The 27,962-nt window shown below is 49.7% G+C and overlaps 2 protein-coding genes and 1 long non-coding RNA gene across 4 annotated transcripts in view; all 3 read left to right on the plus strand.

Annotated features, from left to right (window-relative positions):
* The first annotated feature begins 4,477 nt into the window (after positions 1-4,477).
* Positions 4,478-14,363, plus strand: cby1 (chibby 1, beta catenin antagonist). 2 transcript variants are annotated; one of them, XM_078532153.1, is made up of 5 exons: positions 4,478-4,515; positions 10,070-10,170; positions 10,610-10,715; positions 12,607-12,722; positions 12,949-14,363. In XM_078532153.1, exons 2-5 carry the CDS (start codon positions 10,093-10,095, stop codon positions 13,027-13,029), a joined length of 381 nt encoding a protein of 126 aa, XP_078388279.1. In that variant the 5' UTR covers positions 4,478-4,515; positions 10,070-10,092; the 3' UTR covers positions 13,030-14,363. The 2 variants fall into 2 exon arrangements, with proteins under 2 accessions (XP_078388279.1, XP_078388278.1); XM_078532152.1 differs by lacking the exon at positions 4,478-4,515 and adding an exon at positions 8,183-8,203.
* Positions 5,767-27,962, plus strand: part of LOC144669613 (uncharacterized) — a 251,045-nt gene continuing 228,849 nt past the window's right edge. Inside the window, exons 1-2 of the long non-coding RNA XR_013573699.1 lie at positions 5,767-6,009; positions 6,646-7,023. This is a non-coding gene — a long non-coding RNA (uncharacterized LOC144669613). The remainder of the gene's footprint in view (positions 6,010-6,645; positions 7,024-27,962) is intronic.
* Positions 23,745-27,962, plus strand: part of LOC144669491 (extracellular serine/threonine protein kinase FAM20C-like) — an 86,285-nt gene continuing 82,067 nt past the window's right edge. The window contains 1 exon segment of the mRNA XM_078531960.1: positions 23,745-23,845. The gene's annotated coding sequence lies outside the window, so the exon portion shown is untranslated.

The raw sequence follows: 27,962 nt of genomic DNA on the forward strand, positions 1-27,962 counted from the left end.
GTGCCAGCATGGCTTAGTTGATGATGCTCTCCCCTGTGTTAAAGACTCTCTCCAGAGATTGGTATACATAATCCAAGGTGACACACTGTCGTACTGATGGAGTGCTGCATTGTCAGAGGTGTTGACCTTTGGATAAGGGGTTAAATCAAGACACTGTCTACCCCTTCAGGTAGACATAAATGATCCCATGGCACAGTTTGAAAGAAGAAATGGCGAGTTCTCCCTAGTGCCCTAGCCAATATTTAACACCAAGGCAACACCAAATAAACCGAATTTGGCTAGTCATACTGGTTGTGGGAGCCTGCTGTGCACAAATTGGCTGACTTGCTACAGTATCTATACTTCAAAAGTATTTAGTTGGCTATAAAGCACCTTAGATAGTCTGAAGGATATGAACACAGCTATATAAATGTGAATTTCTGTGCATCTTTTGTTTACATTACTGGCTGTATATTCAACTTGCTCTGAACCAATCCAAACACACCAAAAGCAGGTACAGCACATGGTTAGATACAGAGTAAAGCTCCCTCTACTCTGACCCATCAAACACTCCCAGGACAGGTACAGCATGGGGTTAGATACAGAGTAAAGCTCCCTCTACTCTGACCCATCAAACACTCCCAGGACAGGTACAGCACGGGGTTAGATACAGAGTAAAGCTCCCTCTACTCTGACCCATCAAACACTCCCAGGGCAGGTACAGCACAGGGTTAGATACAGAGTAAAGCTCCCTCTACTCTGACCCATCAAACACTCCCAGGGCAGGTACAGCACAGGGTTAGATACAGAGTAAAGCTCCCTCTACTCTGACCCATCAAACGCTCCCAGGGCAGGTACAGCACGGGGTTAGATACAGAGTAAAGCTCCCTCTACTCTGACCCATCAAACGCTCCCAGGGCAGGTACAGCACAGAGTTAGATACAGAGTAAAGCTCCCTCTACACTGTCCCCATCAAACACTCCCAGGACAGGTACAGCACAGGGTTAGATACAGAGTAAAGCTCCCTCTACACTGTCCCCATCAAACACTCCCAGGGCAGGTACGGCACGGGGTTAGATACAGAGTAAAGCTCCCTCTACACTGTCCCCATCAAACACTCCCAGGACAGGTACAGCACGGGGTTAGATACAGAGTAAAGCTCCCTCTACACTGTCCCCATCAAACACTCCCAGGACAGGTACAGCACAGGGTTAGATACAAAGTAAAGCTCCCTCTACACTGTCCCCATCAAACACTCCCAGGACAGGTACAGCATGGGGTTAGATACAGAGTAAAGCTCCCTCTACACTGTCCCCATCAAACACTCCCAGGACAGGTACAGCACGGGGTTAGATACAGAGGTAAAGCTCCCTCTACACTGTCCCCATCAAACACTCCCAGGACAGGTACAGCACGGGGTTAGATACAGAGTAAAACTCCCTCTACACTGTCCCCATCAAACACTCCTAGGGCAGGTACAGCACGCATAAGATACAAAGAGTTCACTCTTCACTGACAAGCCTCTGAGAAACATGGTGGCATTTTACAGACCTGTCAGAGCGGGGCTATAAAACACGGTGAGCCATTCAAAAGTCCATTGACTCCGGCTGGACTGTAAAATCCTGCCAGGCGTAAAATTCTGCCCACAATCTTCAGAAACCTGGACAAAAGCACTTTGCTTCCCAAAATTATTGGGAGGCCTGTTTGCATGAAGCGATAGGCCAGGATTCTTCTGATTGTCAAGCCACTCCCCATATCTTTGTCAGCTTGAATGAGGAAGCCATTAAATATCAGCCGGGCTAAAGCCTGTTGTTTTCCAGAGGCATTCACCTTCAGCCCTCACCGAAAGCGATTCCTCAAACACAAATCCCAACCGTCTATTTCCTAACAAACTGTGACGAGCTGCTTTCTCACACCGTCGTCTTTCTCCCTCAGGTCTCAGTGTCACAACATTTTCCCCTACACTATTGGATTTAGCAAGGGAAGGATGCGTGCGGGTGAGTCCTGCAGGCGCTGCTTCACCATCTGCTTCTGCCTGGCCGCCAGGTTCATTGGTAGATCCATATCTTCTTCATAGAGTTCTAACGGAGTGAGGATTGTGTTCAGCTCAACCATCTTCACACGGCTCACATGCACTGAGGGAGGAATACAGAAGAAATACAGACTCATCCTGGCCTGTTGCACCTGTTAATTACGCGGACTCTGCGTGAGTTGGTGGTGCGGGGTGGGTGTGCGAAGGAAAACGGGACCCTGAGTGTGGAGAGGGAGGGAGGGAGGGGAGAGGAACATGGAGCATAGGGGAGATCTGGAACATTGGGTGGGGGGAGAGCAAGGAGGGGGGTGGGGGGGAGGAGAGGGAATGTCTGAAATGTGGGCAGGTGAGCATAGGGAAAAGAGGGGGGTTCCCACGCTGTGGGGAGGGTGGTGTCCATAGTATGGAGAGGTAAGGAGGGGATCGGACAATGGGGAAGGAAAAAGGAATTTGGCATGACACCCATCCCTCTGTCCTCCACCTCCACCCACTCTTGCCTTCCCTCCCCCTCCTACTCTATCCACTCTCCTTCCCTCTCCCCTACCCCCTTACTATTCCCTTTCCCACCTCTCCATCCCTTTCCCTCTCTCCTCCCCCATTGCCTTCCTGCTCCGTCCCAATCCCTCACATTCCCCCGTCTGCTTCTCTTTTTCATGTCCCTCCTCCCCATCCCCATCCACCCCTCACTCCAAACCTTCCCCTTCCTCCCTTACCTCTCTTTCTCTCTCTATCCCTCTGTTGATCTCCTCACCTCTCTCTCCATCCTTCTCTCACTGTCTATCACTATCTCTCTATCCTTCTCTCCCCATCCCTCTCTCTATTTCTCTCTCTCTCCATCCCTCTCTCTCTATCCCTCTCTCACTCATTCTGTGTCTCTACCTATCCCTCTCTCACTAACACTCCCTTTCGCTCTCACTCACTCTTTCTATCACCCCCTCTCTCTCCATCCCTCTCTATTCCTCTCTCTCTATCCATCCCTCTCTCTCCATCACTCACTTCCTCTATCCCTCTTTCATTCTCTCCCTCTCTCACTCAAAGCCTCTCTCATTCACTCTGTCTCTCTATTCCTATCTCTCTGTCCATCTCTCTCTCCATCACTCACTCACTCCCTCCCTCTCACTCACTGTGTCTCTATCCCTCTCTCACACTCACTCTCTCTCTCTATTCCTCTCTCACTCTCTATCCCTCCCTCACTCTCTCTCTCTATCCCTCTCTCACTCTCTCTCTCTCTCTATCCCTCTCTCACACTCTATCTCTCTCTCTCTATCCCTCTCTCACACTCTATCTCTCTCTCTCTATCCCTCTCTCACACTCTATCTCTCTCTCTCTCTCTCACACACTCTCTCTATCCCTCTCTCACACTCACTCTCTCTCTCTATCCCTCTCTCACACACTCTCTCTCTCTATCCCTCTCTCACACTCTATCTCTCTCTCTCTCACACACTCTCTCTCTATCCCTCTCTCACACTCACTCTCTCTCTCTCACACTCACTCTCTCTCTCTATCCCTCTCTCACACTCACTCTCTCTCTCTATCCCTCTCTCACACTCACTCTCTCTCTCTATCCCTCTCTCACACTCACTCTCTCTCTCTATCCCTCTCTCACACTCACTCTCTCTCTCTATCCCTCTCTCACACTCACTCTCTCTCTCTATCCCTCTCTCACACTCTATCTCTCTCTCTCTCTCACACACTCTCTCTCTATCCCTCTCTCACACTCACTCTCTCTCTCTCACACTCACTCTCTCTCTCTATCCCTCTCTCACACTCACTCTCTCTCTCTATCCCTCTCTCACACTCACTCTCTCTCTCTATCTCTCTCTCACACTCACTCTCTCTCTCTCTCTCTATCCCACTCACTCTCTTTCTTTCACACTCACTCTCTCTCTATCTCTCTCTCACACTCACTCTCTCTCTATCTCTCTCTCACACTCACTCTCTCTCTCTCTCTATCCCACTCACTCTCTTTCTCTCACACTCACTCTCTCTCTATCTCTCTCTCACACTCACTCTCTCTCTCTATCTCTCTCTCACACTCACTCTCTCTCTCTCTCTCTATCCCACTCACTCTCTCTCTCTCTCACACTCACTCTCTCTCTATCTCTCTCTCACACTCACTCTCTCTCTATCTCTCTCTCACACTCACTCTCTCTCTATCCCTCTCTCACACTCACCCTATCTCTCTATACCTCTGTTTTCTCACTCCCTCTCTCCATTGTTGACGCTGTTGCTCTGGTAACTGGGCGAGTCCACAGTGGCCGCGGGGGGGGGGAGATGGTGTTTGGATGATTTCTGGCGGGCGCTGCGATCCCGAGGCTTTGGGCAGATGGTCGGGGACATACTGTGCGAGCTAGTAACCTGAGGACTGTGAGAGCGCATAAAGCAGCGAGAGTGTGATTCCCAAGGAATCAGACGGTTTACAGAAATATCCCCCCCCTGAGATCATGGACTCGGCCGCCAGCGGCGCAAGCGCAGAATCTACCGAAACTGGAGAAAAACAGGAGGTGAGAAAGAGAAAAAGAAATAGGGAGTGGAGGAGGGTATGAGGGAGGGGAGGATGAGGGAGGGGAGGATGAGGGGAGGGGAGGATGAGGGAGGGGAGGGGAGGATGAGGGAGGGGAGGGGAGGGGAGGATGAGGGAGGGGAGGGGAGGATGAGGGAGGGGAGGGGAGGATGAGGGAGGGGAGGGGAGGATGAGGGAGGGGAGGGGAGGATGAGGGAGGGGAGGGGAGGATGAGGGAGGGGAGGGGAGGATGAGGGAGGGGAGGGGAGGATGAGGGAGGGGAGGGGAGGATGAGGGAGGGGAGGGGAGGATGAGGGAGGGGAGGATGAGGGAGGGGAGGATGAGGGAGGGGAGGGGAGGATGAGGGAAGGGAGGGGAGGGGAGGATGAGGGAGGGGAGGGGAGGATGAGGGAGGGGAGGATGAGGGAGGGGAGGATGAGGGAGGGGAGGGGAGGATGAGGGAGGGGAGGATGAGGGAGGGGAGGATAGGGGAGGGGAGGATGAGGGAGGGGAGGGGAGGATGAGGGAGGGGAGGGGAGGATGAGGGGAGGGTGAGGGAGGGGAGGGGAGGGTGAGGGAGGGGAGGGTGAGGGAGGGGAGGGGAGGTGAGGGAGGGGAGGGGAAGGGGAGGGGAGGGTGAGGGAGGGGAGGGGAGGATGAGGGAGGGGAGGATGGGGAAGGGAGGGAGGATGGGGAAGGGAGGATGAGGGAGGGGGGGATGGGGGAGGGAGGATGAGGGAGGGGGGGATGGGGGAGGGAGGATGAGGGAGGGGGGATGGGGGAGGGGAGGATGAGGGAGGGAGGGGAGGGGGGTATGAGGGAGGGGAGGGGAGGGGGGTATGAGGGCGGGGGGGTATGAGGGCGGGGAGTGTATGGGGAGGGGAGGAGAGGGGGTATGAGGGAGGGGAGGGTATGGAGAGGGGAGGAGAGGGGGTAGGAGGGTATGGGGAGGGGAGGAGAGGAGAGGGGGGAGGAGGTGGGTAAGGGAGGAGAGGGGGTATGAGGGAGGGGAGGGGTATGGGGAGGGGAGGAGAGGGGGTATGAGAGAGGGGAGGGTATGGGGGAGGGGAGGGTATGGGGAGGGGAGGAGAGGGGGGTATTGGGGAGGAGGGGAAGGGGGTATGAGATGCTGGAAATCTGAAATAAAAACAGAAAATGCTGGTAAAACTCAGCAGGTCTGGCAACATCTGTGGAGAGAGAAATAGAGTTAACCTTTTGAGTCCTTATGACTTCTTCAGAGCTGAAGAGTAGAAATGTGACATGATGGATTTTATACTGTTTAAGAGGGGGTGGAACAGGTGGAGCAAGATGAAAGGTCCAGGATAGGTGACAGCTAAGGAGAGATTGACAAAGATGTCATGGACACAAGACACAGGGAGCGTTAATGGTGGTGTTAAAGACTAAAGAAGGAGCTGATAGTGGCATAAAGGTAAGGGAGAAGGTATTAATAGCAGAACAAGGGTCAGTGCTCTGTGAAAGCACAATATGGAAACAAGTGACAGATAGCCCTATGAGGGGAGGTGGGGGAAAAGGAATTTAAAAATGAACAAATTAATAAAATAAAAAATAAATAAATAAAAATTGGATTAAAAACAGGGTCACAATGGAGAAGAGAGTTCATGGTCTGAAGTTGTTGAACTCAATGTTAAACCCAGAAGGCTGTAAGGTGCCTAATCGGAAATGAGGTGCTGTTCCTCCATTTTGTGTTGGGTTTCACTGGAACATTGCAGCAGGCCAAGGATGGACATGTGGGCATGAGAGCAGGGTGGAGTGTTGAAATGGCAAGCGACAGGAAGGTCTGGGTCATGTTTGTGGACTGAGCGAAGGTGTTCCACAAAGCGGTCACCCAGTCTGCGTTTAGTCTCCCCAGTGTAGTGGAGATCGCATTGGAAGCAGCGAATACAGTAGACCAAATTGAAGGAGGTGCAAGGGAAGCGGTGCTTCACTTGAAAGGAGTGTTTAGGGCCTTGGATGGTGAGGAGGCAAAGGGGCATGCAGTTGCATGGGAAGGTGCCGTGGGAAGGGGATGAGGAGTTGGGGATGATGGAGGTGTGGACCAGGAGGGAACAGTCCCTATGGAATGCTGATGGAGGAGTAAGGAGAAGGTGTATTTGGTGGTGTCATGCTGGAGTTGGCGGAAATGGCAGAGGATGATCCTTTGAATGTGGAGGCTAGTGGGATGAAAAGTGAGGACAAGGCGGATCCTATCGTGGTTCTGAGAGGGAGGGTTCTGGTGAGGGCAGAGGTGTGGGAGATGGGTCCGTCACGTTGAGGGCCCAGTCAACTGCAGTGGGGGGAACCCTCGGTTAAGGAAAAGGGAAGACATGTCGGAAGCGCCATTTTGGAAGGTGGCATCATCGGAACAGATGCAACGGAGGCGGAGGAACTGAGAGGATGGAGTCCTTACAGGAACAGGGTGTGGGGAGCTGTAGTCAAGGTAGCTGTGGGAGTCGGTGGGCTTGTAATGAATATTTGTGGACAGTCTACCACCAGAAATGGCAACAGAGAGGTCAAGTAAGGGGAGGGACGTGTCGGAGAGGGACCATGTGAGGGTGAGAGAGGGGTGGAAATTGGGAGCTTTTGCTTAAATTCAAACCAGGCAGGTTGACTCTGATTGGAAAGCTTGGCATTTAACTGTTGCCTTGTGCATTCTCCGTGCCAACACCTCTACCAATTTGAGTCTACTCAGCAACTAATCAGCACATTCTTCTCATGCAGTATAAATTGTTCCCTTTACTATTAGTATTCTTCCGAATCTGTCCTGATAAGTGCAAGACGAAAAGCATTGACAGTCTTTTTTTCAGCAATGTTAAAGGCAAAATTGATTTTTAAAAAAACGAATGGCGTACATTTAGACAACATGAGAGGATGACCAAAGTAAATATGAAAAGGTTATGAAATAAGTCAAAAAAAACAATTTGGTAGGTAAATAAATAGTTAAGTATTTACAGACATAAGTACCAAAATGGTAATCAGGATAGGGATTGGGACCCCCTAGGGTATCCACACATAAGCTCGCAGGTAATGATAGTGAAATGGGAGAAATATTGAATTGAAAAAGTTGAATATTCAACTTCCCCAACATTAACTGGGTTAGTCACAGCGTGATAGGTTTAGAGGGAGTGGAATTCTTAAAATGCATCCAGGAGAGCTTTTTAAGCCAGTACCTAGAAGGTCCTACAAGAGAGGGGGTGGCCCTGCACTTAATTTTAGAGAATGAAGTTGGGCAAGTGGTAGAGGTATCAGTGGGGGAGGGTTTTGCAGATAGTGATCATAACTCTGTTAGATTCAAGGTTGTTATGGAAAAGGACAAGGATCGTCCAGAAATCAGAGTTCTAAATTGGGGGAAGGCCGATTTTAATAAGATCAGATATGATTTGTCCCGAGTGGACTGGGAGCAGCTACTTTTAGGTAAATCTGCGTCAGAGCAGTGGGACTCATTCAAGAAGGAAATAGGGAGAGTACAGGGCCAACATATTCCAGTAAAGACAAAGGGTGGGACCAACAAATCCAGGGAACTCTGGATGTTGAGGGATATATACAGGATTGGATAAAGAGAGAAAGGGAGGCTTATGGCAGATACCGAGGGCTCAAAACAGCGGAAACCGTAGAGGAGTATAGAATGTGTAGGGGGTACCTTAAAAAGGAAATTAGGAGAGCAAAAAGGGGACATGAAGAAACATTGGCAGGTAAGTTTGTCTTGCCTGGTGCATAGATTAGTGACCCTCCTGTTGAGATATAATTCTCTAAGCTCCAAGAACCCATTGAAGTAAACAGGCTGAGGTGGGACACCACCCAACTGACCCAGCTTGAGATGGGCAGCAGCTATCCAATGAGATGTGGTGATCTCTCCTGCCATTGGAAATAACCCCGGGGGCTCGCTCTACACCAATCGAGCGAGAGCTTATAACCGGTAACTGTTTCTCCCTGTGTAGTGCCAACGTTAAACCATGAAGCTGGAGTGTCCTTCCCAGGGCATCCTTGATCAGGCCTGGGCAAATAGAATGGAGAGTTGCTGAAGTATCAGTGCACCTCCCCCACCCCCCAGCATTTCTAGTATTATCCAAAGGAAAGGATAAAACCGGTGCTATTTGATGCCAGCTTGGCTGCGGGGATTGCCGGAAAGCTGCCTGATAGATGACAGATTACAGCCTACAGGACTCCATTCTGGATTTTCCATCAGGCTTCATTCTCCTAGAATCCAACGTGTCTCCAGTTGATGCAGTGCGTCAAGTGTGTTAGCCTAGCGGGTGGTGCTTAGTGGTCTGTCTGCCTGTCACCTCTTGCTTTCAGTTCTCACCGCTGGCTAACAGTATAACTATTGCGAGAAAGGGAGCTGAGTGTGTAAGCCTCTCCTGTCAGCACATAACTTCTTCATCAGCAAGCCCGATGTAGTGCCTTCACTTGGCGGCATATGTAAACTGGGTACCTCACAGACCTGGGCTAAATTACAGGGTACTTGGAGGAGGCCAGGCCCCCAGGCACATGGCATACAGGCCCACCGACATGTGGTTATGCCCTGGTGTCCACGAACCAGACCCTCCCCCCCCAGCAATGGGTAAATAGTCTCAGTGCCTTGTGGATGTCTCAGGAGAGGAGAAGGCTACAAAGAGATATAGACAGTTTAATTGAGGAGGCAACAAGGTGGCAGGTGAGGAAGTGTAAGTTTATACACTTTTGTAGTAAGAATAGGAAAGCCGAATATTTTTAAAAAGGTGTTAAACTTCTAAATGTTGGCAAATGACATGTTGGCCTTTATAGCAAGGGGATTGAAATACAAGAATAAGGATGACTTGCTACAGTTGTAAAAGGCTTTGGTGACACTACACCTGGAGTACTGTGTGCAATTTTGGTTTCCATGTCTAAGGAAGGATATACTTGCCTTGGAGGCGGTTCAGCGAAGGTTCACTGGACTTGTTCCTGGGATTACAGAGTTGTCCTATGATGAGAGGCTGAATAAATTGGGTCTATATTCTCAGGAGGTTAGAAGAATGAGAAGTGATCTCATTGAAACATACAAGATCCTGAAGGGGGTTGACCGGGTAGGCACTGAGAGGTTGTTTCCCCGGCTGGATAATCTACAACACAGGGCCACAGTCTCAGGATAGGGCGCTGATCATTTAAGACTGAGATGAGAAATTTTTCCACTCAAAGGGTTTTGAATCTTTGGAATTCTCTACCCCATAGGTTTGTGGATGCTCCATCGCTGAGTATATTTAGTACTGAGATAGACAGATTTTTGGTGTCTCAGGGAATCAAGGGTTATGGGGAGCAGGTGGGCAAATGGAGTTGAGGCTGAGGATCAGCCATGATTATATTGAATGGAGGAGTATGTTCAAGGGGCTGAATGGGCTACTCCTGCTCCTATTTCTGATGTTCCTACTCTGCTCTTTTCTGAGGTTTGATCCTCTTCTTCAGGCCTAACTTCTCTTCCTACGCGGGATATTTCTGGAAATCCTCCAAGTGCTTCTCCAAGCCCTGCTTTGTCCTGTCACTGTGCCGTCTATTTGTGCATTGCTCTGCTTTGCCTGATGATCTTCTTTGTACATTTACAGGCAACGGGGTCCAAAGTGAAGCCATGCCTCTGTTTGGGAATGTCTTTAGTCCGAAGAAAACTCCACCTCGGAAGTCGGCTTCTCTCTCCAGTTTACACACGGTACAGTGGGGGCCAGGGGGAGTGGACAATTTGCCACATCCAGCTGCTGAGCAATGTCACCTGTGTATGATCACTCAGTTAGAATTACTGTCTCGCACATTGTGTACCTTGCACCTGTGTCAATCCCTCCTGGATTGGAGGGAACCTCTTCCACTCCCAGCTGCATAGTATGAAGGTGGTGGAGAGATCAGAACATTGCATCAGCCCTCAAACTGTCTGACTCACTAAGTGCGTGCCAATCCAGGTCACTGACTACACACTATGGTGGGAGGGCAGAGGGCTGCTCCTGTAGGAATGGGATGGAGGGCTGTCATTACCTCTCTGATAGTGTAACCTGGATAGTGGTTTGTGTTAATCTTGTGTGGATCCTGGTCTGTGGGGCAGTTAGTATTGCTATGTGGTTTGAGTGCTGTAATGTATGGGCCTGTGTCTGTTACAGCTCGATCGGGTGAGCCGTGAAGTTGAGCTAGGCTTGGATCATGGTGCTCCTGTGATGAATATTGGAGGACAGAGCCTGAAGTTTGACAACGGCCAGTGGGTGTCAGGTTTGTAGGATTTGTTTTTAAACCTCCGCTTAAAGGAAAACGACCCTAATTTCTCCAGTCTCTCCAAACAACTGAAGTTCCTCGTCGCTGGAACCACTCCTGTGAATCTCTCCTCCACGTCTCCAAGGCCTTGACATCTTTCCTAAAATGTGATGCCCACAATTGGACAGAGTACTGCAGCCGGAGCCTAACCAATCATTTGTAAAGGTTTAACTTTCTTACTTTAGCACTCTACTTCTCTTTAAGGAGAAGTATAGTGCCACGACTCACTGGGGATAGTGCGCTGCAATATCGAGCCCCACTGCTCCCAGAGCCACGACAAATGTGAAATGTTTGATCAAACCACCTAACTGTTTAATTTAGGATAATAGAATACAAGCATCAGGTTTGTAAACTTAATAGGTAAATAACTGTTTATTGAACAAATTGTCTTTAACCAGCAGCAAAAGAGAAATATGAACTGTTAATTTCTAACTCTGTAACCTAAACTCTACCCCTTCTTAAATCCCTATACACATATATACAAGACACACAAAAACATAGATTTTAAGGATAAAACAGTTTAATAGCACCAATCCGAAGTATAGGATTCGATGGGCTGATTTAGATCAATGCCTTCCAAATTCCTTTCAGTTCTTTGTTGATGACACGAGGTGGTCTTCCAGCACTTTCAGTCTTTAGTTCACTGGTTGAGCACTTGCTTTTCAAGATCTCTAATGGTGATTTTCCCCTTTTCTTCTTGACAGAAGGTTTTTCAGAGAGAGCAGGTTTTTAGAGATAGGAGAAAACAAAACAGCTAGCTAGTATAGAATTACAGGAGAAAGAGATTTTAGGTCTTTTCTCTTTTCAGGCTAGGAGCTTTTCTCTGCTGCACTGCTCTCACACAAAACCCTGGTCATCTGATTAGGAGCCAATTACAATGTTGTTGCCAGACAGTTCCCTGTTAGACCTGACTCCTCCTCAGCACCATCCTGTCTTTCATGGCACACTCTGTTCCAGGACAGCAACATTGTATATGTCCCTCACACTGTTCCAGTAAACATGTCTTTCAAACAACAGCCATTGTAATTTTAATCCACAGTCAAACAGAAATAAAAAAATATGTTCTTTACAATAGGGAATCCTTGGCTTTACTTAAATAGCCTTTTCAATTTGTCTTGCAACCTTCAAAGATTTGTGTACATATACCCCCAGCTCTCTCTCTCTCTCTCTCTCTCCCTGCATGCCCTCTTCTCCCCTCTCTCTTTCTCCACCTCCTATTTCCCCCTCTCTTTCTTTCTCCCCTTTCCTCTTTCTCCCCACTTCTTCCTCTTTCTCCCTCCCCCACTGCTCTTTCTCTCTCCTATTGCTTTTATCTATCCTATCACTCTTGTTAGACAAGGATATTAAATGCTATGGAGCCAAGATACATGCATGGAGCTAATATGCACATCACCCATGATCTAACTGAATGGCAGAATGAGCTGAAGGGACTGAATGGCCTATTCCTGTTCCGATGTTACTGTGGTGGAATGGGCACATGGCAGATCAAAATTTAATGCAGAGAAATGTAATGATGCATTTTGGAAGAAAGAATGAGGTGAGGCCATATAAACTAAATGGTACAATATTAAAACAGGTCCAAGGACAGAGACACCTGGGGGTTTGTGCACAGAAACCGGTAGCAAGACAATTAGGTAAGACTATGGGGAAAGACTAGGGGAATGGGACTAACCAGATAGCTCCTCTTGAAGAGGCAGCACACTCATGATGGGCCTAAAGGCATCCTTCTGTGCTGTGGGATTTTGATCCCTCTCTCCTTCCCTCTCTTTTCTGCCTCCCACTCTTCCTCCTCTCTTTAACCCCTCTTCCCAGTACATGTGTTTACCTCTCACTACTTCTTGTGTTGTAGAGTCTGTGGGTGAAGGCGGCACACAGAAGGAGGTTCAGCGCTTGCGGAGACGTAACCAGCAGCTGGAAGAGGAGAATAACCTTTTACGGCTAAAAATCGACATTCTGTTGGACATGGTGAGTGCCAACCTGACATACAAAGTCACTGTGTTGTTGGGGGTCAGAGCAAAACCGGGTAACGAGGTAGTGGGGGCAATGTCCAGCGAGTGTTTGGGAATGTTGGGGACATGGATAGCATTGGTGGGGAGAGAAGGGGGGGGGGGAGGTGGGGGGTGGCAAGAGAGCGTTAGGAGTAATGAGGAGTGATTGGAGGAACCCTGAGTGATAAATCATTTTCTTGCAGCTGTCTGAAACAACGGCAGAATCACACCTGATGGAGAAGGAGTTGGAGGAACTGAAAACCCATAACCGCAAGAGGAAATGAGAGATTGCAATAAGACTGGAAGATGAAGTGAAAAATGTGCATCACTGTGGGACTGCGGGGGTTGGGGTGGGGGGGGCAGGTAGAGGAAGAGCAACTGAACAACAATAGGAAAAGGTTGAAGTGTGTACAACAGGTCTGTTTGGAGACATGGAGATTACTGCATCGTATCTCCAATCAGACCTAGGAGGTGGGACCCACCACCCATTACGCAGGCCTACATCCTCACCCTGGGGAGAAAGGATGACTTTCTGGGAAAATCAGGAATGTTGGTGAGACAGTCAGTTTCACAAAGCTTTCCTTGTGCGCAGTATAATGCCCAGTGAATGAATGACATGATGGACTAAGCACAGTGTACCCCACACACTCTGTGCTCAAATTTTCAATCGACATTCAGTTCATCAGCTGCTGAAAACATCTGAAGTCAACTCCATTGGAAACACCTCTGCATGGACTGATTAACAGGAATCCATGCATAGGAATCCTTTGTGTTCAATATGGAACTGAGTGGGTAGGGTTATGGGGAACTGCCCATTTCAGACTCCTGGTAACTGTGCAGGAAGGTCGTGCAATGCCATTGGCAGTAGTTCCAATGTAATGGGTCTTTTCCCAAAACCCAGTGTATATTTCTCTTTTCTCCCCCACAAAAAGGTTTATCTCAACGTTTATCTCTGCAATGATATTTATTTTTGTATCCATTATTCTCATTAAGTCATAGCTTTTAAAACCCTTTTCAGTCGCAGTGGAGCTCTCTCCTTCCATCCCACAACTGCTATGGTTTGTGTGCAGGTGACAGAGGCTAAATTCCCTGCGCCTGCATGGTGCCTTGGCATGGAGAGTGGATGGGACTGTTGACAACACAGAGCAGCAGCAGCAAGGTACTGAGGTAGTTTGTGTTCATTTGCTCCTCTGCTAGAGTGGACCATAAGAACAGAAGAACTAGGAGCAGGAGTAGACCATTCGGCCCCTCAAGCCTGCCATTCAGTAAGATCATGGCTGATCTGATTGTGGCTTTTCCTTCACTTTCCTGCTAGCCCCCACCCAACGCCCCATTACCATTACTCCTTTCAACCATCTCCAAATTTCTGCACATCTTTGTTTCCTCCAATGTGTTTCTGTAATACTAAAACACAGACCAAGTTATCTATCACTTGCTGCTGTTTTATAAGCTTGGCTTGTAGGGGATGCTAACCAATTGGGTTTCTTGATTTATAAGGGCTGTAAGGATGGTTCTAGGGCAGAGTGTCCAGGAGCTAAACTATTAATTAAAGCTTTGCTTCTGTGTGATTGTATCTGTCTCTTTCAGGTTGTAATTAAAACACCAGCTGGTTTCAAAGCCACCCTCCCATGTCTCTTATTAACTCAGCATCGGTAACTGCTGCTTCTGTTTGAAGGGAGGGACTATAGAGAGTGGGGCTTTTTGACAGAAAAATCTTCTGCTGGGGACGGAGTTCAGTAGATTGTGAATTCTGCACTTTGAGTAAGTTATAAATCCTAGCATTTCTGTCCTGGTTTAGCATGGGGAAAAGTGGTGAGTTGCTTTTGGAGTTCAGTGATTATATATGTAGGTAAATGTGTCAGCAGCACCCTGCAAGCAGGCACAAGGTGAATGGGTGGTGGTGGTTTAGGGTTGAATGTTGACCAAGATACTAAGAGAACTCGTTACTCTCCCAATAGTGACGTGGAATTTATCACTAACACTCACACAGGCCTGAGTTCAACATCTCATTGTTCACTCCTGTTCACTAGGGGAGATGGGGGTGTAGTGGTGATGTCACTGGACTAGTAATCCAGAGGCCCAGGCTAATGCTCTGGGGTCACAGGTTCACAGTAGATGGGGCAATTTGAATTCAGTTAATAAAATCTGGAATTGAATGTCTCAGTGGTGGTAACTTTGAAATTATCATTGATTGTTGTAAAAACCCATCTGGTTCATTCATGCCCTTTAGGGAAGGAAATCTGCCATCCTGTATTACATGTGACTCCAGACCCACAGCAATGTGGTTGACTCTATTCAGTGCAATGTACTAGAAAGGCTGGTTCTGCTTAGAGGGGACATGCCGCCTAGCCTGAATGGCTTGCATCCCAGGTTGCCAAAGTCACAGGATATGGGCGCCGCTGGCAAGGCCAACATTTGTTGCCCATCCCTGATTGCCCTTGAGAAAGTGGAGCTGGCGGAAGTGCTTGCCATAAATTCCCTAGATACTGGGTGGGGAGAAAAAATGCCAGAGAATAGGAAAGTGACAAATGTGACACCCTTATTCAAGAAAGGACATTTAACAACAGTGATGAGTAAATCAAGGGACAAAAGGGAGGGAGGAACTTAAAACAATCATTATCAATAGAGAAAAAGTACTAGGAAAGCTAATGAGACTAAAGGCTGACAAGTTCCTTGGCCCTGATGGCCTTCATCCTAGGGTCTTAAAAGAAGTGGCTGCAGAGATAGTGGGTGCACTGGTTGTAATTTTCCAAAATTCCATAAGTTCTGGAAATGTCCCTGTGAATTGGAAAGCAAATGAAACACCTCTGTTCAAGAAAGGAGGGAGACAGAAAGCAGGAAACTGTAGGTCAGTTAGTCTAACGTCTGTCATTGGGAAAATACTGGAATCCATTATTAAGGAAGTAGTGTCAAGGCATTTAGAAAATCATAACACAGTCAGGCAGAGTTAACATGGCTTTGTGAAAGAGAAATCATGTTTGGCAAAGTTATTAGAGTTTTTTGAGGATGTAACGCTTGCAGAGTGGATAAAGGGGAACCAGTAGTTGTCATGTATTTGGATTCCCAAATGGCATTTAATAAGGTGCCACATAAAAGGTTACTACAGAAGACAAAAGTTCACGGTTTTGGGAGTGATATATTAGCATGGATAGAGGAGGATTGGTTCACAAGAAACAGCCGAGATAAATGGGTCATTTTCAGGTTGGCAAACTATAACCAGTGGAGTGCCACAGGGATCAGTGTTGGGACCCCAACTATTTACGATTTATGGTAATGACTTGGATGAAGAGGCCAAGTGTATTGTCGACAAATATGCTGATGTTACAGTGTTTGGTAGGAGAGCAAGTTGTGAGGAGGACACAAAGGGTCTGCAAAGGAATATAGATAGGCTGTGAGTGGGCAGAAATTTGGCAGATGGCGTATAATGTGGGAAAATGTGAGGTTGCCCAATTTGATGGGAAGAATCAAAAAGCAGATTATTTTAATGGAGAGAGACTGCAGAATGCTGCGGTACAGAGGGATCTGGGTGTCTCATACATGAATCACAAAAAGTCAACGTGCAGGTACAGCAAGTAATTGGGGAGGCAAATGAAACGTTGGCCTTTGTTGTGAGGGGGATGGAGTATAAAAGTAGGGAAGTCTTGCTATGGCTGGGCATTGGTGAGACCGCACCTGGAGTACTGTGTACAGCTTTGGTCTCCTTATTTAGATAGGAACATACTTGCTTTGGAGGCAGTTCAGAGAAGATTCGTAAGGTTGATTCCTGGGATGAAGGGGTTGTTTTATGAGGAAAGGTTGGGTGGTATGGCCTGGACTCATTGGAGTTTAGAAGAATGAGAGGTGATCTTATTGAAATATCTAAGATTCTGAGGGGGCTAGACAGGGTAGATACTGAGAGGATGATTCCCCTCACTGGGGAATCTAGAACTAGGGGGCACAATTTTTCAGAATAAGGGGTCTCCCATTTGAGTTGGAGATGAGGAGGAATTTCTTAAGTGGGTTTTTAACATTTGGAATTCTCTACCCCAGAGAGCAGTGGAGGCTGGGTCATTGAATATAGTCAGGGCTGAGTTAAACAATTTTCATCTATAATGAAGTTGAGGGTTGGGTGGGTGTGGGGTCGGAGGGACCGGATGGGGAGGACAGGCAGCAAAGTGGAACAGAATCGAGGGGCCAAATGATCGACCCCTAATACTGATATTCTAACATTCGAGCGCAATTAGAGATGGGCAATAAATGCTGGCCTTACCAGCAACACCCGCATCCCATGAATGAATGTGAAAAAGGAGAGTATTGGGATTAGATTGAGCAGTGCTATTGATGACACTTAGCATGGAGCTTATACGGGATTAGTCCAATTGTTAGTGACAAAAGCAGATTAGTGCAGAACTATATGGGATCGAGGGCTGTTAGAGAGAACTGCTGCATCAGTTTCCAGTTTGTTCTCTGTCCAATTCAACCAAGTCCTTCCTGCGAGTCGCAACAACTCACACAGGCATCTGAGCTTTTCCCTGTTGTAAATTTGAGGGGATTAGGAAACGAATCAGGAGCTGAATGTCTTGGGCAGAATTCCCATTATCCCTTTCCAGCCATGTGCTAGAATAGGTAAAGGGACAGAAGGGTTAGAGCAGGCTTGTCCAACCCCCGGCCCACAAAGCCCCTCTCTGTGGCCCCCGGAGCTGCTGTCCAGAATGCCCCTAAGCCGGATAAGTTAGAAGTTTGAGGAGCTGCTCCTTCAATCAGAGGCTAGATCTCTCCCGCATTTGCTACCGATAGGCTCACTAGTCAATCAGGGAGCCTATCCGCAGCTAATGTGTGAGAGAAACAGTCTCTGATAGGAGTAGCGGCGAACATCGGTGGTGGTGAATTTGCTGGAAAGAAAGAGGTTTTCATGGGGGGGTGGGGTAGATGGGGAGAGAGAGAGAGAGAGTGAGACTCTCCGGGCTACACGGAGTTCTTGTTGTCAGAGCCATGGGGATTTCTTACTGTCGGGTTGGTGGGGGAGAAAGGCTGCCGGGGGGTGGGGGAAGAGAGAGTGGGGGTGGGAGTGAGTGTGGGAGTGATGGGATGTGCGAGAGAGTGGGAAAGAGTGGGGGTGTGCGAGAGAGTGGGGGTGTGTGTGGGAGTGGGAGAGAGTGGGTGTGTTTTTTTTCCTATTTTGGATTCTGACAAATTCACAAATTGGTGTATGACTGCCACTTACTGTATCGGAGGGAGAAGTGCAATGCAATAAAAAAAACCTAAATTCTATGAGCTAATCCTGTGAAATATAAAAAAAAGACAACTCTACTCCATAAATATCCCATTACCCAAATCTGACTTCTAAAATACTAGCCACCATATCAGATTGTATACCCTTCTGATGTGAATTAGACTGCATAGCACACCTTTCAGCTGCAAACTTAGTACAGTGTAATAAAACATGTCCATCCCCACACTCCTGACATAAACCATCAACGTGGATTTTTTTTCAGTGTGGGAGAGAGTAGGTGTGTGAGAGAGTGGGAGGGAGATGGGGTGTGTGAGTGAATGGGAGAGAGAAGGGGTGTGTGTGGGAGTGGGGGTGTGCGAGAGATTGGGGGTGTGTGGGAGAGTGAGTGGGTGTGTGTGTGGAAGTGGGGGTGAGAGGGGGCACGTGAGAGTTTGGGAGAGAGAATGGGTGTGTGTAGGAGTGGGAGCGAGCGAGGGTGTGTCTGGGCGAGGGTGTGTGTAGGGGAATTGGAGTGTGTGTAGGAGTGGGGGTATGTGGGAGTGAGTAGGGGTATGTGGGAGTGAGTGGGGGCGTGTGGGAGTGAGTGGGGGCGTGTGGGAGCGAGTGGGGGTGTGAGTGGGCTTGTGTGAGATTGGGAGAGTGGGAGTGTGAGTGGGGTTGTGTGAGAATGAATGTGTGGGAGTGAGAATGAATGTGTGGGAGTGAGGGGGTGTGTGTGGGAGAATTGGAGTAGGTTTGGAGTGGGAGAGAGTAGGGGTGTGTGGGAGTGGAAGTGTGTGTGAGAGCGGGAGAGAGTGAGGGTGTGTGTGAGAGAGTGGGGGTGTGTGGGGAAGAGTGGGGGTGTGTGTGAGAGAGAGTGGAAGAGAGGGTTTCTGTATGGGAGTGAGTGGGGTGTGTATGTGGAAGTGGGAGGGAGTGGGGGTGTGTTAGGGAGTGGGGGTGTGTGTGAGAGCGGGGGTGTGTGTGAGAGCGGGAGAGAGTGGAGCCGTGTGTGGAAGTGGGAGTGAGTGGGGGTGTTTGAGAGTGGATTGAGTATGGGTGTTTGTGGAAATGAGGTTGAATGGGGGTGTGTGTGTGTGCCGGAGAGAGTGGGGGTGTGTGGGGGAGCGGGAAAGAGTAGGGGTACATGGGGGAGCGGGAGAGGGTGGGTGTTTGTGAGAATGGGTGTGTGTTGGAGTGCTAGAGAGTAGGGATGTGTGAGAGTGGTATCTGTGTGAGAGTGGTATCTGTGTGAGAGTGGGACCTGTGTGAGTGTGGATTGAATATGGGTGTGTGTGGAAGTGAGATTGAGTGGGGGTGTGTGGGGATGTGGGAGTGAGTGGGGGCAGGTAAGACAGTTGGAGTGAGAGCATTCGTGTGTTGGAGTGGGAGAGAATGGTTGTGTGTGTGGGAGCGGGAGTGAGTGGGGGTGTGTGGGGGAGCAGGAGAGAGTGGGGGTGTGTGTGGGAGCGGGAGAAAGTGGGGGTGTGTGTGAGAGCGGGAGAGAGTAGGGGTGTGTGGGGGAGCAGGAGTGAGTGGGGGTGTGTGTGGAAGTGGGAGTGAGTGGGGGTGTGTGTGGAAGTGGGAGTGAGTGGGGGTGTGTGTGGAAGTGGAAGTGAGTGGGGGTGTGTGTGGTAGTGGGAGTGAGTGGGGGTGTGTGTGGAAGTGGGAGTGAGTGGGGGTGTGTGTGGGAGTGGGAGTGAGTGGGGGCGTGTGTGAGAATGGGTGTGTGTTGGAGTGGGAGAGAGTGGGGGTGTGTGTGTGTGCCGGAGAGAGTGAGAGTGTGTGTGAGGGAGTGGGAGTGGGAGAGAGTGGGGGTGTGTGTGTGTGCCGGAGAGTGTGGGGTTGTGTGGGGAAGCCGGAGAGAGTGGGGGTGTGTGTGGGAACGGGAGAGAGTGGGGGTGTGTGTGGGAGAGGGTTTGTGTGGGAGAGGGGGTTTGTGTGGGAGAGGGGGTTTGTGTGGGAGAGGGGGTTTGTGTGGGAGAGGATTTGTGCGGGAGAGGGGGTTTGTGCGGGAGAGGGGGTGTGTGCGGGAGAGGGGGTGTGTGCGGGAGAGGGGCTGTGTGCGAGAGAGGGGCTGTGTGCGGGAGAGGGGCTGTGTGCGGGAGAGGGGCTGTGTGCGGGAGAGGGGCTGTGTGCGGGAGAGGGGCTGTGTGCGGGAGAGGGGCTGTGTGCGGGAGAGGGGCTGTGTGCGGGAGAGGGGCTGTGTGCGGGAGAGGGGCTGTGTGCGGGAGAGGGGCTGTGTGCGGGAGAGGGGCTGTGTGCGGGAGAGGGGCTGTGTGCGGGAGAGGGGCTGTGTGCGGGAGAGGGGCTGTGTGCGGGAGAGGGGCTGTGTGCGGGAGAGGGGCTGTGTGCGGGAGAGGGGCTGTGTGCGGGAGAGGGGCTGTGTGCGGGAGAGGGGCTGTGTGCGGGAGAGGGGCTGTGTGCGGGAGAGGAGGTGTGTGCGGGAGAGGAGGTGTGTGCGGGAGAGGAGGTGTGTGCGGGAGAGGAGGTGTGTGCGGGAGAGGAGGTGTGTGCGGGAGAGGAGGTGTGTGCGGGAGAGGAGGTGTGTGCGGGAGAGGAGGTGTGTGCGGGAGAGGAGGTGTGTGCGGGAGAGGAGGTGTGTGCGGGAGAGGAGGTGTGTGCGGGAGAGGAGGTGTGTGCGGGAGAGGAGGTGTGTGCGGGAGAGGGGTGTGTGCGGGAGAGGGGGTGTGTGCGGGAGAGGGGGTGTGTGCGGGAGAGGGGGTGTGTGCGGGAGAGGGGGTGTGTGCGGGAGAGGGGGTGTGTGCGGGAGAGGGGGTGTGTGCGGGAGAGGGGGTGTGTGCGGGAGAGGGGGTGTGTGCGGGAGAGGGGTGTGTGCGGGAGAGGGGGTGGTGTGCGGGAGAGGGGGTGTGTGCGGGAGAGGGGGTGTGTGTGGGAGAGGGGGTGTGTGTGGGAGAGGGGGTGTGTGTGGGAGAGGGGGTGTGTGTGGGAGTGCGGGTGTGTGTGGGAGAGGGGTGTGTGTGAGAGGGGGTTTGTGTGGGAGAGGGGGTTTGTGTGGGAGAGGGGGTGTGTGTGGGAGTAGTGGTGTGTGAGCCCGAGAGAGAGTGGGGGTGTGGGGGTGTGTGTGGGAGAGGGGGTGTGTGTGGGAGAGGGGGTGTGTGTGGGGAGAGGGGGTGTGTGTGTGGGAGAGGGGGTGTGTGTGTGGGAGAGGGGGTGTGTGTGTGGGAGAGGGGGTGTGTGTGGGAGAGGGGGTGTGTGGGAGAGGGGGTGTGTGTGGGAGTGGGGGTGTGTGTGGGAGTGGGGGTGTGTGTGGGAGTGGGGGTGTGTGTGGGAGTGGGGGTGTGTGTGGGAGTGGGGGTGTGTGTGGGAGTGGGGGTGTGTGTGGGAGTGGGGTGTGTGTGGGAGAGGGGGTGTGTGTGGGAGTGGGGGTGTGTGTGGGAGTGGGGGTGTGTGTGGGAGTAGTGGTGTGTGAGCCCGAGAGAGAGTGGGGGTGTGTGTGGGAGAGGGGGTGTGTGTGGGAGAGGGGGTGTGTGTGGGAGTAGTGGTGTGTGAGCCCGAGAGAGAGTGGGTGTGTGTGTGGGAGAGGGGGTGTGTGTGGGAGAGGGGGTGTGTGTGGGAGAGGGGGTGTGTGTGTGGGAGTGGGAGAGAGTGGGGGTGTGTGTGGGAGAGGGTGTGTGTGGGAGCGGGGGTGTGTGTGGGTGAGGGGGTGTGTGTGGGAGAGGGGGTGTGTGTGGGAGAGGGGGTGTGTGTGGGAGAGGGGGTGTGTGTGGGAGAGGGGGTGTGTGTGGGAGAGGGGGTGTGTGTGGGAGCGGGGGTGTGTGTGGGTGAGGGGGTGTGTGTGGGAGAGGGGGTGTGTGTGGGAGAGGGGGTGTGTGTGTGAGAGGGGGTGTGTGTGTGAGAGGGGGTGTGTGTGTGAGAGGGGGTGTGTGTGGGAGAGGGGGTGTGTGTGGGTGAGGGGGTGTGTGTGGGTTAGGGGGTGTGTGTGGGAGAGGGGGTGTGTGTGGGAGAGGGGATGTGTGTGGGAGAGGGGGTGTGTGTGGGAGAGGGGGTGTGTGTGGGAGAGGGGGTGTGTGTGGGAGAGAGGGTGCGTGTGGGAGAGGGGGTGTGTGTGTGGGAGTAGTGGTGTGTGAGCGCGAGAGAGAATGGGTGTGTGTGTGGGAGTAGTGGTGTGTGAGCGCGAGAGAGAGTGGGTGTGTGTGTGGGAGAGGGGGTGTGTGTGGGAGAGGGGGTGTGTGTGGGAGAGGGGGTGTGTGTGGGAGAGGGGGTGTGTGTGGGTGAGGGGGTGTGTGTGGGTTAGGGGGTGTGTGTGGGAGAGGGGGTGTGTGTGGGAGAGGGGGTGTGTGTGGGAGAGGGGGTGTGTGTGGGAGAGGGGGTGTGTGTGGGAGAGAGGGTGCGTGTGGGGAGAGGGGGTGTGTGTGTGGGAGTAGTGGTGTGTGAGCGCGAGAGAGAATGGGTGTGTGTGTGGGAGTAGTGGTGTGTGAGCGCGAGAGAGAGTGGGTGTGTGTGTGGGAGAGGGGGTGTGTGTGGGAGAGGGGGTGTGTGTGGGAGAGGGGGTGTGTGTGGGAGAGGGGGTGTGTGTGTGGGAGTAGTGGTGTGTGAGCGCGAGAGAGAGTGGGGGTGTGTGGGAGAGGGGGTGTGTGTGTGAGAGGGGGTGTGTGTGGGAGAGGGGGTGTGTGTGGGAGAGGGGGTGTGTGTGGGAGAGGGTGTGTGTGTGGGAGAGGGGGTGTGTGTGTGGGAGTAGTGGTGTGTGAGCGCGAGAGAGAGTGGGTGTGTGTGTGTATCTGGCTCACTTCATGTCTCAAGTTTCTCACTCTCTCTCACCCTCCGCACACCAGCACATACTCCCCCACTCTCACAGTGCGTGAGGCTGTGAGTGAGCACCCTGAGACTGGGAGTGAGCCGGACACACACACTGACCCTCTCACACTCCAATGGTCATCTTTATTAATTACTTATTAAAAAAATTATCTATTTATTGCTTTATTTTTGCTCAGCAGTTTGTTATCTTCAAACCTCAACTTTAGTTTAAAATTCAGTTTAATGTGCCGAACATTATCTTTCCAAAATTTGCTCATCTCGAGTGAGAAAAAAATTGAAATGTGCCCCCCCATCCCCTACACCCGCGCGCAGAAAGGTTGGACAAGCCTGGATTAGAGGTGTCAAAGTGCCAGGAAGAGAGACGCACTTTGCGCATTGGCACCAGTTCTGGGACACCTTTCTCACAAGGATGTGCTCCACTTTAACATGGAGGGCATTAATGTACTGGCAAATTGAGTAACTAGGTAGGGAGAGAGACATGGAGTAGTTATAAATGGGGAAAAGACTGAAGTAAACTTGAAGATAGTTTAGACAAAAAAATGGGATAAGGAATGGTGTTTGGGGGGCAAGAAGCTTCAAATGTTTATATTATTTTGTGTCTATAAGAATATGCGAAATAGGTTGGCGACTGAATGCGTTTATTTCACAGTAAGGTCTGGATTTAAAGCATTACCAGAAACCAGCTACAAACTAGACAAGTATGGTAACTAAATATATCTCAATATTTTTAGGAAGTAGAAAAAAGATAAGGGAGACTGTGAGCAATATTAGTGGAAGTCGAGGGGGGGATCCATGCTGTAGAGAGGGTGATGCAGACAAGGAAGGGAGAGAGCTGAGTCAATATGTTTGGAGCTCCAAGATAAAGGGGGTTTGATCCTCTAGTCGGGGTGTATCTCAGAGCTCCAGATTGTGGGGAGGAAATGGATGAGGAAACCTACAGTCCGACTAGAGAGATGAATTAACCAAATTATTGTTCTGTGAGGTTTCAGTCATCCACTTATCGATTGGGACAGAGAGGGAGAAAAGGGCATGGAATTGTGAAACTCTGTACAGGGCTCCTTCCTTGAAGAGGTCAGTCAGCCTATAAGGTGGTGTTGCTGGATACGATTATGGTTAATGAAATCCATCAGGTAACTGAAAAAAAAAAGGCTTGAATTTATAGAGCGAAAGAGACGAAAGATTGGCGGGAAAAACTGGAACTGAACAACCTTCAAAAAAGAATTGGTTCGGACACAGTCAAGGTATAATCCATCGAAAGGGGAAAGGTAGGGCAAATCCAGAGCTCCCTGGATGAAAAAGGAGATAGAAATTAAGATAAAGAAGAAAATGTGCGCTTATGACAGGTGTCAGGTAGAAAATACAATTGAAAACCAAGAGGAATACAGAAGGTTCAGAGGGGAGATGAAAAAGCATATTAGAGAAGCGAAGAGGGATTATGAGAAAAGGCTGGCAGCCAACAGAAAGGGGAATCCCAAACTCTTTTATTGGCATATAAATAGTAAAACAATAGTAAAAGGAGGAGTGGGGCCAATTAGGGACCTAAATGGGAATTTACACATGGACGAAGGGGCTGAGGTATTAAATGAATACTTTGCATCCGTCTTTACCAAGGAGATAGCTGCTACCCAGGCCATGGTGACAGACCAGGAAACTCTGTCACTAGAAGGGTTCAAAATTGATAAGGAGGAAGTGTTGAACAGACTGTCGGTACCTAAAGTTGACAAGGCACTGGAACCGGATGAGATGCATCTAAGGATATTGAAGGAAGTGAGAGTAGAAATTGCAGGGGCACTGGCCATAATCTTTCAGTCTTCCCTAGACTCAGGGAGGTGCCAGAGGACTGGAGAATTGCAAACATTATGCCCTTGTTCAAAAAAAGTTGTAAGGATAAGTCCAGCAATTACAGGCCAGTCGGTTTAACTTCAGTGGTGGGCAAGATTCTAGATACAATTATTCGGGATAGAATTATTAGCCACGTGGAAAAATATGGCTTGATAAGGAAGAGTCAGCATAGATTTCTAAAGGGAAAATTGTGTTTAACTAACTTGCTGGAGTTTTTTGAAGAGGTGACAGAAAAGTTCGATGAGAGTAATGCTGTTGATGTGGTGTATATGGACTTTCAAAAGGCATTTGATACAGTGCCATACAACAGACTTGAGAGAAAAGTTATTGCCGATGGAATAAAAGGGACAGTAGCAACATGGATACAAAATTGACTGAAAAATAGGAAGCAGAGAGTAATGGTCAATGAATATTTTTCAGGCTGGAGGAAGGTTTGTAGTGGGGTTCCCCAGGGGTCGGTATTGGGACCCTTGCTTTTCCTGATTTATATTAATGATCTAGATATTGGTGTGCAGGGGACAATTTCAAAGTTTGTGAATGATACAAAGCTTGGGAGTGCTGTAAACTGTGAGGAGGACAGAGTAGAACTTCAAAAGGACATAGACAAGTTGGTGGCGTGGGCAGATAGGTGGCAGATGAAGTTCAGTGTGGAGTAGTATGAGGTGATGCATTTTGATAGGTAGAAGATGGACAGACAATTTAAAATAAGGGGTGAAATTTTGAAGGGGATGCAGGAGCAGAAAGACCTGGAGGTATATGTGCATAGATCATTGAAGGTGGTAGGACAAGTGGAGAGAGCAGTTAATAAAGCATATAGTATCCTGGGCTTTATTAATAGGGACGTAGAGTACAAGAGCAAGGAGGTTATGCTGAATTAATGTAAGACACTTGTTAGACCTCAGTTAGAGTATTGTGTACAGTTCTGGGTGCCACATTATAGGAAGGATGTGAACATATTGGAGAGAGTGCAGAAGAGGTTTACAGGAATGGCTCTAGGAATGAGAAACTTCAGCTATGAGGATAGATTGGAGAGGTTGGGACTGTTCTCCTCGGAGAGAAGAAGGCTAAGAGGAGATTCGATAGAGATGCTCAAAATCATGAGGGGGCTGGAGAGAGTAGATAGAGAGAAGTTGTTCCTGCTCGTAAAAGGATCAAGGGCGAGAGGGCACAGACTTAAAGTGATTTGCAAAAGAAGCAAATGTGACATGAGAAAAAACTTTTTCACACAACAAGTGGTTCAAGTCTGGAATGCACTGTTGGAAGTGTGGTGGAGGCAGGTTCAATCGAGGCATTCAAGAAGGCATTAGATGATTATTTGAATAGAAACAATGTGTAGGGGTATGGGGGAAAGGCAGGGCAATGGCACTAGGTCATAACGCTCATTTGGAGAGCTGGTGCAGACACGATGGGCTGAATGGCCTCCTTCTGTGCCATTAAATTCTGTGATTCTGAGAACAACCACACGGGCATCCCAAAGCACTTTATAACCAATGAAGTACTTTTGAAATGTAGACACTGTTACAAGGCAGGAAACATGGTAGGGAGGAAAGATGTAGAGAGAGACTGAAGGGTTTAGGGAGGGAATTTCAGAGCCATGGTAGCTGAATGCAGAGCCACGAAAGACGAAGCGATTAAAATCGGGTGTTAAGCACAGAATTAGAGGAGTGCGGAGATCTGGGAGGTTTGTGGAGAAGCGCGGTGGGGGGGTGGTGGCCGAGGCCATGAAGGGATTTGAAAAGATGAGAATGTTAAAATCGCAGCTGCTTAATTGGAAGCCAATGTAGGTGGGAAAGGGGTGATGGTTGATCAGGTCTAGGTGCAAATTAGGACACAGGCAGCAGAGTTTTAATAACCTCAAGTTTATGGAGGGTAGGGAATGGGAGGCTGGCCAGGAGAGTGTTGGAGTAATCAAGTCCAGAGGCCACAAAGTTGTGGGTGATGGTTTCAGCAGAAAATGAGCTGAGGCAGGTACTGAGTCCAGAGGTGTTACAGAGGCTTTAGTGATGGCACAGATTTCTGGCTGGAAGATCATTTTGTGTCCGATGTCAAACCAAGGCTATGAACAGCCTGGCCGAGCCTCAAACAGTTTCCAGGGAGAGGAACGAAATCAGTGGCGAGGGAGTTAGCCAAGGCAGATGTAACGCTGGGATAAGGTGTTGGTGCCGGGGACCAAAGACAATGGCCGGGATTTTCCGGTCCCGGCTTGGCAGGTCCTGCTGCAATGGATGCGGCGAGCCATTCAAAACTCCGTTGACTTTGGTGGGACCAGAAGATCCCGTCGGCGGGAGGGATCGGAAAATCCTGGCTTTGGCCTCCCCAATATTTAATTGGAGGAAATCTTTTCTCACCTAGTACTGGGTGTTGGATAAGCAGTTGGCCCGAGTACTGTGTGCAATATTGAGCAGTAAGGAACTTGAAGCTTCGGAGATGGAGACTCATGAGATGCTTCCTGATGGGAAGACTTTTCCATTAGAATGCCACAAATTATATACAAAATGGTAGAGGAAAATGACAGGATGGGATAGGGTAGATAGAAGCAGACTAATATTTGAGGGATCAAGCACAAAGTCACAGAAACAAGATTAAAGGTAAGAGATTTAACAAGGAGCAAGGGAATTTTTTTTACCCCGAGCTGTGAGGCTGTCGCAGTCTCTTCCAGGATTAGTGGTTGAAGCAAAAACTGTGGATATTGAAGATTATATAGGTGAATGAAGGAAAAGGGGAGAAAGGGATATAGGAAGGGGGTGAGTGAATGTGATTCAGGACTATTTGTTCATATATGTGGAGTAAACAGGGCATGGTGGGCCTGAGCCAAATGGCCTGCTTCCATGTTGTGACCTCTCTGTATTTTTGTGTAAACTCATTCTTGGGGAGGGAGATACACAAGGTCATACAAATGAATAAAATGAATATCGATGGCTCTTCCTTGCCTATTTATTTACATTTCTCAGTGTCAACATCTCTCACCAACTCTCACCACGTGCAAGCTTGAACTGTATCGACTGGAGAGATGCTCAAAGTACAGAGCTGGTCACACTGACCCAGGGCACCTTTCTCTGTCCCAGGAGCTGTGTTTGTACAGAAACAAACTGGTGCCTGACTGGACCTGCCCATGACTGGTTCACTCTAACAGCGCTGTGGGTGGTACCTACACCACATGGACTGCAGCGGTTCAAGAAGGCAGCTCACCACCACCTTCCCAAGGGCAACTAGGGATGGGCAATAAATGCTGGCCCAGCCAGCAAAGCCCACATCCCATGAATAAATACAAAAAAACTCTAGTGTCTGGGTTCTAATGTTTCTCTCTAATCATTGGACTTTCCCCATTATAATCCTACTCGATATTGGTAGCACCGGAGTTCACAAATCAATTGGATTCCAGCTGAGGCAAATTATTGATCCTTT

This window comes from Cetorhinus maximus, chromosome 29 (assembly GCF_964194155.1).
Source record: "Cetorhinus maximus chromosome 29, sCetMax3.hap1.1, whole genome shotgun sequence".
In the NCBI taxonomy this organism is placed as follows: domain Eukaryota; kingdom Metazoa; phylum Chordata; class Chondrichthyes; order Lamniformes; family Cetorhinidae; genus Cetorhinus; species Cetorhinus maximus.

What these genes read in the sequence shown, in the direction of transcription:
- cby1 (XM_078532153.1), top strand. Translation starts at nt 10,093, where the DNA reads ATGCCTCTGTTTGGGAATGTCTTTAGTCCGAAGAAAACTCCACCTCGG. An exon ending in CAACGGCCAGTGGGTGTCAG is followed by an intron (nt 10,716 to 12,606) that starts GTTTGTAGGATT and finishes CTTGTGTTGTAG; the next exon opens with AGTCTGTGGGTGAAGGCGGC. An exon ending in TCGACATTCTGTTGGACATG is followed by an intron (nt 12,723 to 12,948) that starts GTGAGTGCCAAC and finishes ATTTTCTTGCAG; the next exon opens with CTGTCTGAAACAACGGCAGA.